The sequence below is a fragment of the Melanerpes formicivorus genome, unplaced genomic scaffold (assembly GCF_026170545.1).
Source record: "Melanerpes formicivorus ecotype bairdi unplaced genomic scaffold, bMelFor1.0.p_v2 SCAF_34, whole genome shotgun sequence".
In the NCBI taxonomy this organism is placed as follows: domain Eukaryota; kingdom Metazoa; phylum Chordata; class Aves; order Piciformes; family Picidae; genus Melanerpes; species Melanerpes formicivorus.
Window position 1 is genome coordinate 4357642 of NW_027142386.1, and position 17836 is coordinate 4375477.

Below are 17836 nucleotides of genomic sequence, written 5' to 3' on the forward strand. Positions count from 1 at the left end.
GGGCTGTGAGAAGTGGGCGGGGCCGAGGCAGGGCACAACCAATGGGAAGGGGGCAGAAGGGAGCTGACAGCGCCTCCGGACCGGCAGCGCCCTGCTGCTTTCAAAGCTTCAACCTCTAACGGCCCAACTGGCCAATTGCAGCGCGCAGGGGAGGAGCAACGGCGCGATTGAGCCAATCACAACCAGAGACCACTCGGGGGGAGGGGAGCAGCCGAGAGGGGCGCTGCTAGCCAATCAAAATGCCTCGTGGGGGCGGCGATGCGTGCTGGGAGCGAGAGTCGGTGGAAGGGAAGTCGCGGTGCATGCTGGGAGGGGTAACCCCCGGCCCTGAGGACGGCTGCCAGAAGCGCTTCCGGGTTGCATGCGCACGGCGGGACAGAGTCGTTTCCGGTTTCGCCGGAAGTTGCGTTCCGCGGCCTGATCCGGTGCTCGGTAGCGGCGGCGGCAACGCGGCCTCCAGCCCGGCGGAGCCATGGCGGACGTGACCGCTCGGAGCCTGCAGTATGAGTACAAGGCGGTGAGTTCTTGCCCGTACCGGCCTTCCCCTGGTCCCTATCCCTTCCCCGCTCCTTCTCCGGTCCCTATCCCTTCTCTTCCCCCCTCTTTCTCCGGTCTCTATCCCTTCCCTTTCCCGATTCTGCTGCGGTCCACATCCCTTCCCCGGTTCCACTGCAGTCCCGATCCCTTCCCTTTTCCGGTTCCCATACAGTTAGGATCCCTTCCCTTCCCCGGTCCTCATCCGTTCACTTCTCTGTCTCCTCTCCGGTTCCTTTCTATTCCCTTCTCCAATCCCTCTCCGGTCCCTATCCATTCCCTTCGTCAGTCTTTCTCCGGTCCCTATCCATTCCCTTCCCCAGTCCCTTTCTGGTCCCCATCCATTCCCTTCCCCTTTTCCTTCCAGGTACCTTCCCCTTCCCAGCTCCCTCTCCGCTGCTCATCGCTGCCCTTCCCTGGTCCCTCTCCGATCCACATCCCATTCCTTTCCTTCCCCGGGCTGGACCCTTGGAGGTCCTGACCAGACCCACAGGAGGAGGTCACCGCCTCCTCAGCTCCTCACCCACCCTGCTCAGCTTTGGTCTCCTCTCCTGCCAGAACTCCAACCTGGTGCTGCAAGCCGACCGCTCGCTGATCGACCGCACGCGGCGCGACGAGCCCACGGGAGAGGTCCTCTCCTTGGTGGGCAAGCTGGAGGGGACCCGCATGGGGGACAAGGCCCAGAGGACCAAACCCCAGATGCAGGAGGAGAGAAGAGCCAAGTGAGTGTGGATCCAGAGCTGAGGGCCTGCAGAGCCCTGCCTGAGATCGTAGAAAGCCCTCCAGGGATTTAATTTTCAGTGGAATGGGTTGGGCTGGAAGGGAGCTCAAAGCTCAGCCAGTTCCAGCCCAGGGACGCCTCCCACCAGCCCAGCTTGCTCAAGGCCTCAGCCAGCCTGGCCTTCAACACCTCCAGGGAGAGGCTCCCTGGGCAACCTGTTCCAGTGTCTCACCACCCCCATGGGGAAGAATTTCCTCCTAATGTCCAATCTCAGTCCAGCTGCTTCCACTCTGAAGCCATCACCCACCCCTTGTCCTCTCACTCCAGGCCTTTCTTCCAAGTCCCTCTCCTGCTCTCCTGGATCCCCCTAAGTATCCTGGAAGGCCATCAGAAGGTCTCCCTGGAGCCTTCTCTTCTCCAGGCTGCACAACCCCAACTCTCTCAGCCTGGCCTCCCAGCAGAGCCCTTCCAGCCCTGCCAGCATTGCTGTGGCCTCCTCTGGCCCTCTCCACCAGGTCCCTGTCTGTGCTGTGCTGAGGGCTGCAGGGCTGCCCCAGCACTGCAGGGGAGGTCTGAGCAGAGCACAGCAGAGAGGCAGAATCCCCTCCCTGCCCCTGCTGCCCACACTGCTGGGGATCAGCCCAGACCAGGGCTGGGGCTGGGCAGGCAGCACTCATTGCCAGCTCCTGTCCAGGTTTAAACCCCCAGCACCCCCAAGGCCTTCTCCTCAGGGCTGCTCCCCAGCCTGGATTTGTGCCTGGCATTGTCCTGACTCAGCTGCAGGACTTTGCACTTGGCTTTGGTGAACCTCCTGAGGCTGGCACTGCCCCAGCTCTCCATCCTGCCCAGGTCCCTCAGGATGGATCCCATCCCTCCTGCATCTCATCCCCAGCCCTCAGCTTGGTGCCACCCCCAGCCCACAGCTTGGTGCCACCCCCAGCCCACAGCTTGGTGCCAGCCCCACACTTGTGGTGGTGCCTCCAGCCCACTGCCCACATCACCCCCAAAAAGATGTTCAGCAGCACTGGTCCCACTCCCAGCCATGAGGGGCACCACTCCTCACTGCCCTCCACTGGGACACTGAGGCATTGACCCCAGGTTTTCCTTCCTATCTTTGCTTTGGAGGTACAATCTAGGGGAGACCTCCGCAGGTTTTGGGGGGGTTGTTTTGTAGTGAAAACCATTTTGGAGCTGCAGCCTGAAAGCCAGCAGGCTGGAAGGTGCAGAGGTGTTCCTTCTCCCCCACCTTGAGCTGCTGGTTCTGTGCCAGGATGCTCCAAGTGAAGTGCAGAATGGAAACATCTCCACTTTTGCCTTGGGTTTTCCACCTTGGAAGAGCCTGGCCAAGCCTCTGGGCCTCAGCCAGGTGCTGTGCTCTCTTCCTGCAGGAGGAGGAAGCGTGATGAGGACAGGCATGACATCAACAAGATGAAGGGTTACACCCTGCTGTCAGAGGGCATCGATGAGATGGTTGGCATCATCTACAAACCCAAGACCAAGGAGACCAGGGAGACCTATGAGGTGCTGCTCAGCTTCATCCAGGCAGCTCTTGGTGACCAGGTAAGGGTGGGGACAACCTCATGGGGTTCAACAGGACCAAGGGCAAGGCCCTACAGCTGGGGCAGGGATATCCCAAGCACTGTTGCAGGCTGGGCAGGGACTGGCTGCAGAGCAGCCCTGAAGATGAGGCCTTGGGGTTGCTGGGGGAGAAGAAGCTCAACAGGAGCCAGCAGTGAGCACTTGCAGCCCAGAGAGCCAAGCAGAGCCTGGGCTGCAGCAAGAGAAGTGTGGCCAGCAGGGCCAGGGAGGGGATTCTGCCCCTCTGCTCCACTCTGCTGAGACCACAGCTGGAGCTCTGGGTCCACCTCTGGAGCCTCTGTGCCAGGAAGGGTCTGGAGGTGCTGGAAGGTGTCCAGAGAAGGGCCAGGAGGATGAGCAGAGGGCTGGAGCTGCTCTGCTATGAGGACAGACTGAGGGAGTTGGGGTTGTGCAGGCTGGAGAGGAGAAAGCTCTGAGGAGAGCTCACTGTGGCCTTCCAGGATCTGCAGGGGGCTACAGGAAAGCTGGGGAGGGACTTGTGAGGGTGTCAGGGAGGGATAGGACTGGGGGGATGGAGCAAAACTAGAAGTGGGGAGATTGAGATTGGCTGTGAGGAAGAAGTTGTTGCCCATGAGGGTGGTGAGAGCCTGGCACAGGTTGCCCAGGGAGGTGGTGGAAGCCTCCTGCCTGGAGGTGTTTGCAGCCAGGCTGGAGGTGGCTGTGAGCAACCTGCTGTAGTGTGAGGTGTCCCTGGCCATGGCAGGGGGGTTGGGACTGGCTGAGCCTTGAGCTCCCTTCCAAGGCTGAGAATTCTGGCGCCCCCCCAGCCCAGGGACATCCTGTGTGGGGCTGCTGACGAGGTGCTGGCCGTGCTGAAGAACGAGAAGCTGCGCGACAAGGAGCGGCGCAAGGAGGTGGAGCTGCTGCTGGGGCAGACGGACGACACGCGCTACCACGTGCTGGTCAACCTGGGCAAGAAGATCACGGACTACGGCGGGGACAAGGAGATCCAGAACATGGGTACGGCCCGAGGCCCCCCAGGGGCTGCTGCTGGGCAGCAGGCAGCCTCCTGCCGACCCCTGGCAGCCTCCTGCCGACCCCTGGCAGCCTCCTGCCCGCCCCTCCGGCAGCCTCTTCCTGTCCCCCCTCTCCTGCCCGGCAGCCTCCTCTTCCTGCTGCCCCTGTGGCTGCCTTCTCTTCCTGCTGCCCCTGTGGCTGCCTCCTCTTCCTGCTGCCCCTGTGGCTGCCTCCTCCTGCTGCCCCCCCAGCTGCCTCCTTCTGCTGCCCCCCCGGCTGCCTCCTCCTCCTGCCCTCCCCTCCGGCTGCCTCCTCCTGCCATCCCGCAGCCTCCTCCTGTCCCCCCCCCGGCTGCCTCCTCCTCCTGCTCGCTTGTAGCTGAGGTAGAGAAAGGTTGGAGGGGGAGACCGGGGAGGTTCTGAACCACATTCTCCTCATCTTCTGGGTGCAGAGAGCTGTGGGTGGCCAGGTGGGACTGGGGAGACTTCCCTCCTGGGACTGGGGAGAGTTCCCTCCTGGGGCTGGGTGCTGAGGTTTTGTGGTGATTGAACTCTGCTCTGCCTTGCAGATGACAACATCGATGAGACCTACGGGGTGAACGTGCAGTTCGAGTCTGATGAGGAGGTAGGAGAGGCTGGAAGGGGTCAGCAGAGCCTTTGCCCTGTCCCCTTGGCTCCTGCCTCATCTCTGAGCTCCTCCACAGGGGCCCTGTGGGTCCTGTTCCACGCCATGGGCCCAGGCTGGGAGGAGGGCCTGGGTTATTTTAGCTTCTGCCTGCTGCCTGGGAGAGGATTTGGGCCTAATCCTGCTAATGCCAGGCTGATCCTCGGGCAGGGTGATGGGAAGCAGATGGTGGCATTTGGATCTCCTGGGGAAGGCTCTGACAGCTTGGCAGGAAGGGAGGACTTCAGCCTTGCTGGTTTCCTAGAAACACTCCCAGGGGCTGTGGTTCGGAAGAGGCTGAGAGGAAGGAGCCACAGGGGAGCCACAGCAGAACCTCTCTGTAGAGAACAGGAGGCATGGACGGGGTTGGGCTGGAAGGGACCTTCAAGCTCATCCAGTTCCAACCCCCTGCCATGGGCAGGGACACCTCCCACCAGCCCGGGTTGCTCAAGGCCTCATCCAGCCTGGCCTTGAACACCTCCAGGTTTGAAGCCTCCACAGCTCCTCTGGGCAGCCTCTTCCAGAGCCTCACCAGCCTCCTGGGGAAGAATTTCCTCCTAATGTCCAATCTCAGTCCAGCTGTTTCCACCCTGAAGCCATCACCCACCCCTTGTCCTCTCACTCCAGGCCTTTCTTCCAAGTCCCTCTCCAGTTCTCCTGTAGCCCCCTAAGTATCCTGGAAGGCCACCAGAAGGTCTCCCTAGAGCCTTCTTCTCTCCAGGCTGCACAACTCTCTCAGCCTGGCCTCCCAGCAGAGCCCTTCCAGCCCTGCCAGCATTGCTGTGGCCTCCTCTGGCCCTCTCCACCAGGTCCCTGTCTGTGCTGAGGGCTCCAGGGCTGTCCCAGCACTGCAGGGGAGGTCTGAGCAGAGCACAGCAGAGAGGCAGAATCCCCTCCCTGCCCCTGCTGCCCACACTGCTGGGGATCAGCCCAGGCTGGGGCTGGGCAGGCAGCACTCATTGCCAGCTCCTGTCCAGGTTTAAACCCCCAGCACCCCCAAGGCCTTCTCCTCAGGGCTGCTCCCCAGCCTGGATTTGTGCCTGGCATTGCCCTGACTCAGCTGCAGGACTTTGCACTTGGCTTTGGTGAACCTCCTGAGGCTGGCACTGCCCCAGCTCTCCATCCTGCCCAGGTCCCTCAGGATGGATCCCATCCCTCCCCAGCCCACATCTTGGTGCCATCCCCTCACTGGTGGTGGTGCCACCCCCAGCCCCCAGCTTGGTGCCATCCCCACACTGGTGGTGCTGCCTCCAGCCCCCTGCCCACGTCACCCCCAGAGAGCTGCTGCCTCCTGTCCGGCTTTGCACCCTCAAGCCCTCCTCCTCAGAGCTGCTCTGCAGGGCCTTCAGGAAGGAGCTGAGAGCTCCCTTTGCCTGGGGGGGAAGCTCTCTGCTGCTGGCCCAGCCCCTCCCTGTGCTTTGCCAGGAGGGGGATGAGGACATCTACGGCGAGGTGCGGGACGAGGCCTCCGACGACGACATGGAAGGGGACGAAGCCGTCGTGCGCTGCACCCTCTCGGCCAACGTGAGTCCCTGGGGGCTGTGGTGGGGCTCACAGAGGAGCATTGGGGATCCTGCTGGTCCTGTCTGTGGCTGGGGAGAGGCCTTGAAGCTCAGAGAGCCACCATGGTTGGAAAAGGTCTGCCAAGGTCATCATCGCCTGCGGCCGAACCCAGCCCTTAGCAAATGGCTCCGGCACCACTCCTCTGGCTGAGAGAGGCTCCTGCTCCACCCCAGGAGGACCAAGTGCCTCTGGCAGGGCAGTAACCTTTTGGTCTGGGTGGGGGGCATTTTCCTTCAGCTGGTGGCTTCAGGTGAGCTGATGAGTTCCAAGAAGAAGGATCTGCACCCCCGAGACATCGACGCCTTCTGGCTGCAGCGGCAGCTCAGCCGCTTCTACGACGACGCCATCGTGTCCCAGAAGAAGGCAGACGAGGTGCTGGAGATCCTCAAGGTCAGTGGCCACCAGCAGAGGGTAGGCCAAGGCTTCATTCTTCTCAGGAGAGCCCAGCTGGGGTTTTGTTGGTGATCTTGAAGGGATCTTGAAGAGAGCTTGAAGGTCAGTGGCCACCAGGATAGGTTAGACCAAGTCTTCATTGTCCTCAGGAGAGCACAGTTGGGGTTTTGGTTCTAGTCTTGAAGAGATCTTGAAGAGGTCTTGAAGGTCAGTGGCCACCAGGATAGGTTAGGTCCAGTCTTCATTCTCAGGAGAGCACAGCTAGGGTTTTGGTTGTGGTCTTGAAGAGATCTTGAAGAGGTGTTGAAGGTCAGTGGCCACCAGGATAGGTTAGACCAAGTCTTCATTGTCCTCAGGAGAGCACAGTTGGGGTTTTGGTTCTAGTCTTGAAGAGATCTTGAAGAGGTCTTGAAGGTCAGTGGCCACCAGACCAGGTTAGGTCCAGTCTTCCTTCTCAAGAGGGCACAGCTAGGGTTTTGGTTGTGGTCTTGAAGGGGCCTTGAAGGTCAGTGGCCACGAGGATAGGTTAGGTCAAGACATCATTCTCCTTAGGAGAGCACAGCTGGGGTTTTGGTTGTGGTCTTGAAGGGGTCTTGAAGGTCAGTGGCCACCAGACCAGGTTAGGTCCAGTCTTCATTCTCAGGAGAGCACAGCTAGGGTTTTGGTTGTGGTCTTGAAGGGGCCTTGAAGGTCAGTGGCCACCAGGATAGGTTAGGCCAAGACATCATTCTCTATAGGAGAGCACAGCTGGGGTTTTGGTTGTGGTCTTGAAGGGGTCTTGAAGGTCAGTGGCCACCAAACCAGGTTAGGCCAAGTCTTCATTCTCAGGAGAGCGCAGCTGGGGTCTTGTTGGTGATCTTGAGGGGATGTTGAAGGTCAGTGGCCACCAGACCAGGTTAGGTGAAGCCTGAATTGACAGAAATCTCTTGAGGAGAGGTCAGTTGGGGTTGTGTTGGTGATCTTGAAGATCACCTCCCTCCTCCTTCCTCCTCCTCCTCCCCTCTCCCCGCAGACGGCGAGCGACGACCGGGAGTGTGAGAACCAGCTGGTGCTGCTCCTGGGCTTCAACACCTTTGACTTCATCAAAGTTCTGCGCCAGCACCGCATGATGAGTGAGTGAGGGCCACCTGGAGCCCACTCTGCCCTTCCCCTGCTCCTCTCAGGTGGCTCCAGCACAGCCTGAGGCTTCTTAGCTGCCAGCGCTGCTGCTTCATCAGCCCTGGGCTGGAGAGGGCTCAGAGGAGGCCACAGAGATGAGCAGAGGGCTGCAGAGCCTCTGCTGTGGGGACAGGCTGGGAGAGTTGGGGCTGTTTAGCCTGGAGGAGAGAGAAGGCTCCAGGGAGACCTTAGAGAGCCTTCCAGTACCTGAAGGAGCTCCAGGAGAGCTGGGGAGGGATTGTTCAGCAGGGGCTATGGATGGGACCAGGGGCAGTGGTTTGAAACTGCAGCAGGGGAGGTTGAGTTTGGACATCAGGAGGAAGTGCTGCACCATGAGGGTGGTGAGACACTGGGACAGGCTGCCCAGGGAGGTGGTTGAGGATCCCTGAAGACATCCAGGGTCAAAGTTGCTGTGTCCCTGGGCAGCCTGCTCTGGCTGGAGGTGTCCCTGCTGCCTGCAGGGGGTTGGACAAGATGCCCTGGGAGAGTCCCTTCCAACCTGCTGCATTCTGTGACTCTTCATCTTTGCTCCCTGGGTTTGGTTCAACCCTGCACCTTCCCTCTCCCTTCCCTCCCCCTCCCTTCCCAACCCTTCCCCCTCTCCTCCCCTCACTCCTCCTCCCCTCCCCACCCTGCCCCTTCTCTCCTCAGTCCTCTACTGCACCTTGCTGGCCAGTGCTCAGAGTGAAGCTGAGAAGGAGAGGATCATGGGGAAGATGGAGGCAGACCCTGAGCTCTCCAAGTTCCTGTACCAGCTGCATGAGACAGAGAAGGAAGATCTCATCAGGGTGAGGCTGCAGGGAGCCTCCTGTGGCCTCAGAGCAGGGCTGGTGGCCACCCTGCCCACCCTCTGGGGTCTCTGGGGGCTGTGTTTTGGTTGCTTCTCCTGAGGGAGGAGCTTGGTGGCTCAGCTGGGGTCTGGAAAGGGGGAAATGCTGCTTGGGGGGCAGCTGAGGCTCAGTTCAGAGGGGGGTGGATCCAGCAGGTCTCACTCTGGAGTCACTTCAGGTCCTGCCTCGCCAAGATGTTGAGGTCTGCAGCTTGCACATGTTTGTGCTGGTGGAAACTGGTTTGTGACCATCTCTGGGCCTCACTGTTGTGAGGCTCTCCACAATACAGCACCCTGGGCACCTCTGACCACCTCCAGGTCACCTGGGGTTGGACTGTGTGACACCCTGGGCACCTCTGAGCACCTCCAGGTCACCTAGGGTTGGACTGTGTGCCACCCTGGGCACCTCTGACCATCTCCAGGTCACCTGGGGTTGGACTGTGTGACACCCTGGGCACCTCTGAGCACCTCCAGGTCACCTGGGGCTGGGCTGTGTGCCACCCTGGGCACCTCTGACCACCTCCAGGTCACCTGGGGTTGGACTGTGTCACACCCTGGGCACCTCTGACCATCTCCAGGTCACCTGGGGCTGGGCTGGGTCACAACCTGCTCACCTCTGACCATCTCCAGGTCACCTGGGGCTGGGCTGGGTCACAACCTGCTCACCTCTGACCATCTCCAGGTCACCTGGGGCTGGGCTGGGTCACAACCTGCTCACCTCTGACCATCTCCAGGTCACCTGGGGTTGGGCTGGGTCACAACCTGCTCACCTCTGACCATCTCCAGGTCACCTGGGGCTGGGTCATGGCACTCAGCAGGTTCGCTGATGGGCAGGATGAGCTCTGGTGGACCTTTGGGTGTTGTGGGAGGTAGTTTTGGGGCCACTCACCCCAAATTCCAGCTGCTTTGGTAGAACCCCCCCGGGAGTGTTGATGTGAGGGAACTCTGTGGCCTCTCTGAGCTTCAGCTCCCATCCTCTCCCCCCGCAGGAGGAGCGTTCCCGGCGGGAGCGCGTCCGGCAGTCCCGCATGGACACCGACCTGGAGACCATGGACCTGGACCAAGGAGGAGAGGTAAAGCTCTTGGAGGTCCTCTTTTCCTAACCCTTCTGCTGCCTTCATAAGTGCCAGAAGAAAACTGGAGTGGTCTGGGCAGGAGGATAGCAAGGAAGAGAGCAATGAAGCTGGGGAAGGGTCTGGAGGAGAGGGCTGGGGAGGAGCAGCTGAGGGAGCTGGGGAGAGGGAGGCTGAGGGGAGACCTTCCACAGCTCCCTGAGAGGAGGCTGGAGCCAGGTGGGGGTTGGGCTTCTCTTCCAAGGAACAGGGGACAGGACAAGAGGAAATGACCTCAGCTTGCCCCAGGGCAGGTTCAGCTTGGCCATGGGGAATAATTTCTTCCCTGTGAGGGTTGCCCAGGCCTGGCCCAGGCTGCCCAGGGCAGTGGTGGAGTCCCCATCCCTGTGGGGGGTTCTGAGCTGTGGAGATGTGGTGCTGAAGGCTGTGGTTTGGTGGTACCCTGGCAGTGCTGGGTGAAGGCTTGGCCTTGATGACCTCCAAGTTCTCTTTCAACCCAACCCATTCTGTGCCACTCTGCCAGCAGCCCCCCAGGGCATCCCAGGGAGGCGCTTCCCGGGTGCACGCAGTCGCTTTTCCTTTGCTCCTAGGCTGCAAGCAGCACCAGGAGGCTCTGCTGATGCTTTCCCCTTGCTGTCTGCAGGCTCTGGCTCCACGGCAGGTGCTGGACTTGGAGGATCTGGTGTTTGCCCAGGGCAGTCACTTCATGGCCAACAAGCGGTGCCAGCTCCCCGACGGCTCCTTCCGCCGGCAGCGCAAGGGCTACGAGGAGGTCCACGTCCCCGCCCTCAAGCCAAAGCCCTTCGGCTCTGAAGAGGTAGGAGACCCTCTCTGGCCTCCTTACTTAGCACTGGGGGTGCTGAGGGTGTAGGGTGGGGAAGTTTAGGCTGGAGGTGAGGAGAAAGTTCTTCCCAGGAAGAGGAATTGGCCACTGAGATGTGCTGCCCAGGGAGGTGGTGGAGTCCCCAGCCCTGGAGGTGTTTCAGGGTGGTTTGGATGTGGTGCTTGGGGCTAGGGTTTGGGGGTGACCCTTGGAGAGTCAAAAAAGGCTTGGATGTGGCCCTTGGAGCCATGGTTTGGTTGTCAGGAGGTGTCAGGGGATAAGTAATAGGTTGGACTTGATGATCCCTGAGGTCTGTTCCAGCCTGGGTGATTCTGTGGCTGTTCTGTCACTGACCTGTGAGCAGAGCCCAGCACCAACCTCTCCACAACCTCCTTTCAGGGAGCTGTAGGCAGCCAGGAGGTCTCCCCTCAGCCTCTCCCAAACTAACCATCCCCAGCTCCTTCACAAGGCTCAGGGGAGACCTCACTGCTCTCCACAACTCCCTGAAGGGAGGTTGGAGCCAGCTGGGGGTTGGTCTCTTCTCCCAGGCACCCAGCACCAGAACAGGAGGACACAGTCTCAAGCTGTGCCAGGGGAGGTTTAGGCTGGAGGGGAGGGGAAAGTTCTTCCCAGAGAGAGGAATTGGCCACTGGGATGTGCTGCCCAGGGAGGTGGTGGAGTCCCCAGCCCTGGAGGTGTTCAGGAGAGGCTTGGATGTGGCCCTTGGAGCCATGGTTTAGCTGTCAGGAGGTGTCAGGGGATAGGTGATAAGTTGGCCTTGATGATCCCTGAGGTCTTTTCCAACCTGGGTGATTCTGTGATATCTTCTACCTGGACATCTGCATGGCCTTCACCTTGCACCCCCACAGCATGGCAGGCTCCCAGGATGTTAGGGGTTGGAAGGGACCTCCAGACATCACTGAGTCCAACCCCAGGCTGGGTGGAGAATGGCTACAGAGCAGCCCTGAGGAGAAGGCCTTGGGGGTGCTGGAGGTGCAAAGCTGGACAGGAGCTGGCACCAAGCGCTGCCAGCCCAGCCCCAGCCTGGCCTGGCTGATCCCCAGCAGTGTGGGCAGCAGGGGCAGGGAGGGGATTCTGCCCCTCTGCTGTGCTCTGCTGAGCCCTCTCTGCTGTGCTCTGCTGAGCCCTCTCTGCTGTGCTCTGCTGAGCCCTCTCTGCTGTGCTCTGCTGAGCCCTCTCTGCTGTGCTCTGCTGAGCCCTCTCTGCTGTGCTCTGCTGAGCCCTCTCTGCTGTGCTCTGCTGAGCCCTCTCTGCTGTGCTCTGCTGAGCCCTCTCTGCTGTGCTCTGCTGAGCCCTCTCTGCTGTGCTCTGCTGAGCCCTCTCTGCTGTGCTCTGCTGAGCCCTCTCTGCTGTGCTCTGCTGAGCCCTCTCTGCTGTGCTCTGCTGAGCCCTCTCTGCTGTGCTCTGCTGAGCCCTCTCTGCTGTGCTCTGCTGAGCCCTCTCTGCTGTGCTCTGCTGAGCCCTCTCTGCTGTGCTCTGCTGAGCCCTCTCTGCTGTACTCTGCTGAGCCCTCCCTGCAGTGCTGGGGCAGCTCTGGAGCCCTCAGCACAGACAGGGACCTGGTGGAGCAGGGCCAGAGGAGGCCACAGCAATGCTGGCAGGGCTGGAAGGGCTCTGCTGTGAGGCCAGGCTGAGAGAGTTGGGGTTGTGCAGCCTGGAGAAGGCTCCAGGGAGTCCTGGTGGCCTTGCAGTGCATGAAGAGGAGATCAGAGATCTGGGGACAGATTTGGAGGAAGGTCTGGAGTGACAGGCCAAGGGGGGGTGGTTTGAACTCAAAGAGGGAGATTGAGAGTGGAGAGAAGGCAGAAATGCTTGACCCTGAGGGCCCAGGCTGCCAGGGAGGTGAGAGCTGCCCCATGCCTGGCACCAGTGCAGCTCAGGTTGTTTGGGGCTGTGAGCAACCTGCTGTGGTTGGGGATTGTCCCTGCTGGCTGCAGGGGGCTTGGGCTGGAGGAGCTTTGAAGGTCCCTTCAAACTGAGCCATTGAGTGGCTCTCTGAAGCAGAGCTCCTGAGCTCCATCTGTTCCTCTCTCAGCAACTGGTCCCAGTGGAGAAGCTGCCCAAGTATGCCCAGGCTGGCTTCGAGGGCTTCAAAACCCTGAACCGCATCCAGAGCAAGCTGTACCGCGCGGCCCTGGAGTCCGACGAGAACCTCCTGCTCTGTGCCCCCACGGTGAGCACCAGCAGGCCTGGCCCCAGGGGGTGCAGCCAGGGCCTGCCCCGGGGCCACAGCAACCCCAGGAAGGCTCCAGGCTGGAAAGTGCCTGGTGGGGAAAAGGCCCTGGGGGTGCTGGGTGCCAGCAGCTGGAGGGGAGCCAGCAGTGCCCAGGTGGCTGAGAAGGCCTGGAGTGGGCAGCAGGAGCAGGGCAGGGATGGTGCCCCTGGGCTGGCCACAGCTTGAGTGCTGGGCTCAGGGTTGGGCTCCTCACTGCCAGAAGAACTTTGAGGGCTGGAGGAGGGCCAGAGAAGGGCAAGGAAGGTGGGGAAGAGTCTGGAGAAGAGGGCTGGGGAGGAGCAGCTGAGGGAGCTGGGGAGAGGGAGGCTGAGGGGAGACCTTTCACAGCTCCCTGAGAGGAGGCTGGAGCCAGGTGGGGGTTGGGCTCTAGTGCCAAGGAACAAGGGGCTAGGATGAGAGGAAATGGCCTCAGGTTGCCCCAGGGGAGGTTTGGGTTGGGCAGTAGGGGAACTTTCTCTCCTGCAGGAGTGGTGAGGGACTGGCACAGGCTGCTCAGGGAGGTGGTGGAGTCCCCAGCCCTGGAGCTGTCCCAGAGCCCTGGGGCCAGGCTTTGGTGGCCAGGGTGGGGTTGGGTTGCTGGATGGAGTTGATCCTCCCTGAGGCCTTTTCCAACCCACACTGTTGTGTGCTTCTCAACTCAGTTTGGGGGCCAGCTGTGCCCTGGAGGAGGCACAGACCTGATGGGTTGGGTTGGGTGCTGCTTGCCTGGCAGGGGGCTGGGAAGACAAACGTGGCCCTGATGTGCATGCTGCGGGAGATTGGGAAGCACATCAACATGGATGGCACCATCAACGTGGATGACTTCAAGATCATCTACATTGCACCCATGAGGTCCTTGGTGCAGGAGATGGTGGGCAGCTTTGGGAAGGTAAGGAGAGCTTTGGGAGCCCCTCAGCTGGAGCTCTGGGGGAGGAGAGCTGCCTGGTGGCTTCCTGGGTTGGTGTGCTTCCGGGAGGATGAAGTTCTGCCAGAGGGTAGAGCATCCTCCTGGAGAAGTTGTGCTGCTTGTGGGCTGGGGTGGGTGGAGGGTGAGCTGGGACAAGGACTGGCTGGTGGCCAGGCCCAGAAAGTTGGTGGCAGGTCACCAGAGGTAAGTGCTGGGGGCAGTTCTCTTTGATGTCTTCATCACTGATCTGAGGATCAAGGCTCCCTCAGCCACTCTGCAGCTGGCACCGAGCTGGGTGGCAGAGCTGAGCTGCTGGAGGCTCTGCAGAGGGACCTGTGCCAGGCTGGGTGGATGTGCCAAGGCCAATGGATGAGGTTCAGTAGGGCCAAGGGCTGGGTCCTGCCCTTGGGGCACAGCAACCCCAAGGAAGGCTCCAGGCTGGAAAGTGCCTGATGGGAAAGGCCCTGGGGGTGCTGGGTGGCAGCAGCTGGAGAGGAGCCAGGGGGTGCCCAGGTGGGCAAGAAGGTCACCAGCAGCCTGGCCTGGAGTGGGCAGCAGGAGCAGGGCAGGGATGGTGCCCCTGGGCTGGGCACTGGGGAGGCCACAGCTTGAGGGCTGGGCTCAGGGTTGGGCTCCTGACTGCCAGAAGGACTTTGAGGGCTGGAGCAGGGCCAGAGAAGGGCAAGGAAGGTGGGGAAGGGTCTGGAGAAGAAGGCTGGGGAGGAGCAGCTGAGGGAGGTGGGGAGAAGGAGGCTGAGGGAAGACCTTCTGGCTCTCTGCAGCTCCCTGAGAGGCAGGTGGGGGTTGGGCTCTAGTGCCCAGGCACAAGGGACAGGACAAGAGGGAATGGCCTCAGCTTGCCCCAGGGGAGGTTTAAGTTGGCTTCAAAGCCCCAGAGCTGTGGTGCTGAGTGCCATAGCTTAACCCCAGCCTTGGCAGGGGCAGAGAAGGCTTGGCCTGGATGACCTCCAAGGTCTTTCCCAACCCCCATTCTGTGGCTGCAGGCTGAGTCGGGGCTGGGCTCTGCCCTTGTGCCCAGCAGAGCCTGGCCGCGGCTGGGGGCTGGGTGGTGCCAGCCTGCGGTGGGGCAGGGATGCCAAACCCCCCACCCCCTCCCCAGCACCCTGAGCACCTCTGGGCTTCCCCCTAGCGCCTGGCCACCTATGGCATCAACGTGGCTGAGCTGACAGGGGACCACCAGCTGTGCAAGGAGGAGATCAGTGCCACCCAGATCATCGTCTGCACCCCGGAGAAGTGGGACATCATCACCCGCAAGGGCGGGGAGAGGACCTACACCCAGCTGGTGCGGCTGGTGATCCTGGTGAGCACCTCTGGCCATGCCCACCCAGCCCCTGCTGGCAGCTGCCTCTGCTGCTTCCCCTCCCCTGAGCAGCAAAAGCCGAGAGCCCTCAGGCTGCTGAGCCTGCAGAGGAGGGTGGCCGGCGGCAGGGCAAGGGAGGCTCTGCTGCTGCTCTGCTCTGCCTTGCTCAGGCTGCAGCTGGGGGACTGGGGCTGGCTCTGGGCTCCCAGCTCAGCTGCTGGAGAGGTGTCCTGGGGGAAAGGAGGAGGAGTGTGGGCAGCAGAGCGAGGGAGGTTCTCCTGCCCCTCTGCTCTGCCCACATCTGCAGCCCTGGCTCCAGCTCTGGGCTCCCCAGGTGCAGAGGGACAGGGAAGTGCTGGAGAGAGTCCAGGGCAGGCTGGGAAGCTGCTGAGGGGCCTGGAGCAGCTCTGGCAGCAGCAAAGGCTGAGAGCCCTGGGGCTGAGAGCCTGCAGAAGAGCAGCCCCAGAGGGCAGCTGAGCAATGCTCAGCAAGAGCTGAAGGAGCTGTGGGGGGCAAGAGGCTGGGGCCAGACTCTGCTGAGTGGTGCCCAGGGCCAGGCCAAGGGGCAAGGGGCACAAAGTGGCAGCCAGGAGGTTCTGTTTGCCCCTGAGGAGAAAGTTGTTTGGTGTGAGGGTGCTGGAGGCCTGGAGCAGGCTGCCCAGAGAGGTTGTGGAGTCTCCTGGTGTGGAGGGCTTCCAACTCCCCCTGGGCATTGTGCTGCTGGGCAGGGTGCTGTGGGTGCCCCTGGTGGGGCAGGGGGGTTGGGCTGGGTGAGCTCCCAAGCTCCCTTTCCACCCCTATTGTGCTGGGTTCAGCATGATGAGGTTTGAGCTGTGGGCTGGGGTGAGCTGCAGTCCACACAAGTGGATCTGTTAAGAAACTGCACAGAATCACAGCTCACACAGGAGGTCAGGGGGTGGAAGGGACCTCTGGAGACCTTCCAGCCCACCCCCCTGCCAGAGCAGGAGCAGAGAACCCAGCCCAGGGCACACAGGAACACATCCAGACAGGGCTGCAAAGGCTCCACACAAGGAGACTCCACAACCTCTCTGGGCAGCCTGCTCCAGGCCTCTGGCAGCCTCCCAGGGCAGAAGTTCCTCCTCCTGCTGAGCTGCAACCTCCTGGGCTGCACTTTCCATCCCTTGCCCCTTGGCCTGTGCCAGGCTGCAGCTGAGCAGAGCCTGTCCCCTCCCTCCTGCCCCCCCAGCCCTCAGCTCTTGAGAGACATTGATCAGATCCCTCTCAGCCTTCTCCTCTCCACACTCAGCACCCCCAGGGCTCTCAGCCTCTCCTCCCCAGGCACTGCTGCAGTCCCTTCAGCAGCCTTGCAGCCCTCCCTTGGACTCTCTCCAGCAGCTCCCTGTCCCTGCTCAACTGGGGAGCCCAGAGCTGGCTGCAATGTTCCAGGTGTGGCCTCAGCAGGGCAGAGCAGAGGGGGAGGAGAAGCTCCCTGGCCCTGCTGGCCACACTCCTCTGAATGCCCCCAGGACCCCCTTGGCCTTCTTGGCCCCCAAGGCACATCGCTGCTGGCCACACTCCTCTGGATGCACTGCAGTGGGTCAGGGCACTGCAGTGGGTCAGGGAGGTGGTTTGCAGTGGGGCTGACTCTGCCTCCTCTCCCCAGGATGAGATCCACCTGCTCCATGATGACAGAGGCCCTGTGCTGGAGTCCCTGGTGGCCAGAGCCATCCGCAACATCGAGATGACCCAGGAGGACGTCAGGCTCGTGGGGCTCAGTGCCACCCTGCCCAACTATGAGGATGTGGCCACATTCCTCAGAGTGGACCCAGCCAAGGGCTTGTTCTACTTTGATAACAGGTACCCTGGAAAGGCAGGAGAGCTCTCAGAGGCTTTGGAGCTGGTCAGAGCTGAGGGCTCTCTGTCTCCTCTCGCAGTGTTTGGCTGTCAGGGGGCCCCAGAGGGGCAGCAGCCCTTCAGCTTCCTCTCAAGATAGAATCACAAAGGCACTCTGCTTGGGGAAGGCCTTCAAGGTCTTCCACCCCAACCATTCTCTGAGTCTGCCAAGGCTGGGTCTGAACCATGGCCCTCAGCACCACAGCTCAGGGCTCTGAAACACCTCCAGGGATGGGGATTCAAACCCCTCCCTGAGCAGCCTGGGCCAGGCTTCGACAACCCTCCCAGTGAAGCTTCTTCTAATGTCCAACCTGAACCTCCCCTGGGGCAACCTGAGGCCATTTCCTCTCATCCTATCCTCTTATTCCTTGGCACAAGAGCCCAACCCCCACCTGGCTCCAGCCTCCTCTCAGGGAGCTGAGGAAGGTCTCCCCTCAGCCTCCTTCTCCCCAGCTCCCTCAGCTGCTCCTCCCCAGCTCTCTTCTCCAGACCCTTCCCCACCTTGCTTGCCCTGCTCCAGCCCTCAAAGTCCTTCTGGCAGTCAGGAGCCCAACCCTGAGCCCAGCTCTTAAGCTGTGGCCTCCCCAGTGCCCATTCCAGGGGCACAATCCCTGCCCTGCTCCTGCTGCCCACTCCAGGCCAGGCTGCTGGTGACCTTCTTGGCCACCTGGGCACTGACTCCTCTCCAGCTCCTGGCACCCAGCACCCCCAGGGCCTTTTCACCACCAGGCACTTTCCAGCCCCTGTGCCCCAGCCTGAATCTCTGCTGCCTTTCTGTAGTGGCAGATGCATGGTGAGGAGCAGAGCAGCTCAGGACAAGCTGGAGGCAGGTTCTGGGCTTCCTCTTTCATCCTCAGAGGAAGATGCTTTACAGGAGCCAGGTGGAACATGGTTCAGTGGCCATGGTGGTGTTGGGTTCCTGGTTGGACTCAGTCTTGGAGGCCTTCTCCCACCCAAGCAATTCCCTGGCTCTAAACTCAGAGGCTGCTTGAAGGAAGCCACAAGCAGGGCTGTGGCAGCTCCTCAAGCATCACTTTTGCTCCCTGGATTGCAGGAGACAGCAAAGGAGGTTCCTGTCATGGTATCATAGTATCAGTCAGGGTTGGAAGGGACCACAAGGATCATCTAGTTCCAACCTCCCTGCCATGGGCAGGGACACCCCACACTAGATCAGCCTGGCCACAGCCTCATCCAGCCTGGGCTTA

General features: G+C 61.3%; 1 protein-coding gene across 1 annotated transcript in view; it reads left to right on the forward strand.

The window, feature by feature from the left end:
- Positions 1–387: 387 nt before the first annotated feature.
- SNRNP200 (small nuclear ribonucleoprotein U5 subunit 200) overlaps positions 388–17836 on the forward strand; it is a 48981-nt gene continuing 31532 nt past the window's right edge. Inside the window, 15 exon segments of the mRNA XM_068156660.1 lie at positions 388–517; positions 1093–1256; positions 2644–2815; positions 3622–3814; positions 4380–4435; positions 5900–5998; positions 6275–6427; positions 7443–7542; positions 8240–8376; positions 9407–9490; positions 10134–10307; positions 12370–12507; positions 13283–13438; positions 14607–14777; positions 16402–16595. Of these exon segments, the coding sequence (XP_068012761.1) occupies positions 473–517; positions 1093–1256; positions 2644–2815; positions 3622–3814; positions 4380–4435; positions 5900–5998; positions 6275–6427; positions 7443–7542; positions 8240–8376; positions 9407–9490; positions 10134–10307; positions 12370–12507; positions 13283–13438; positions 14607–14777; positions 16402–16595 (2036 nt within the window). The 5' untranslated portion in view covers positions 388–472.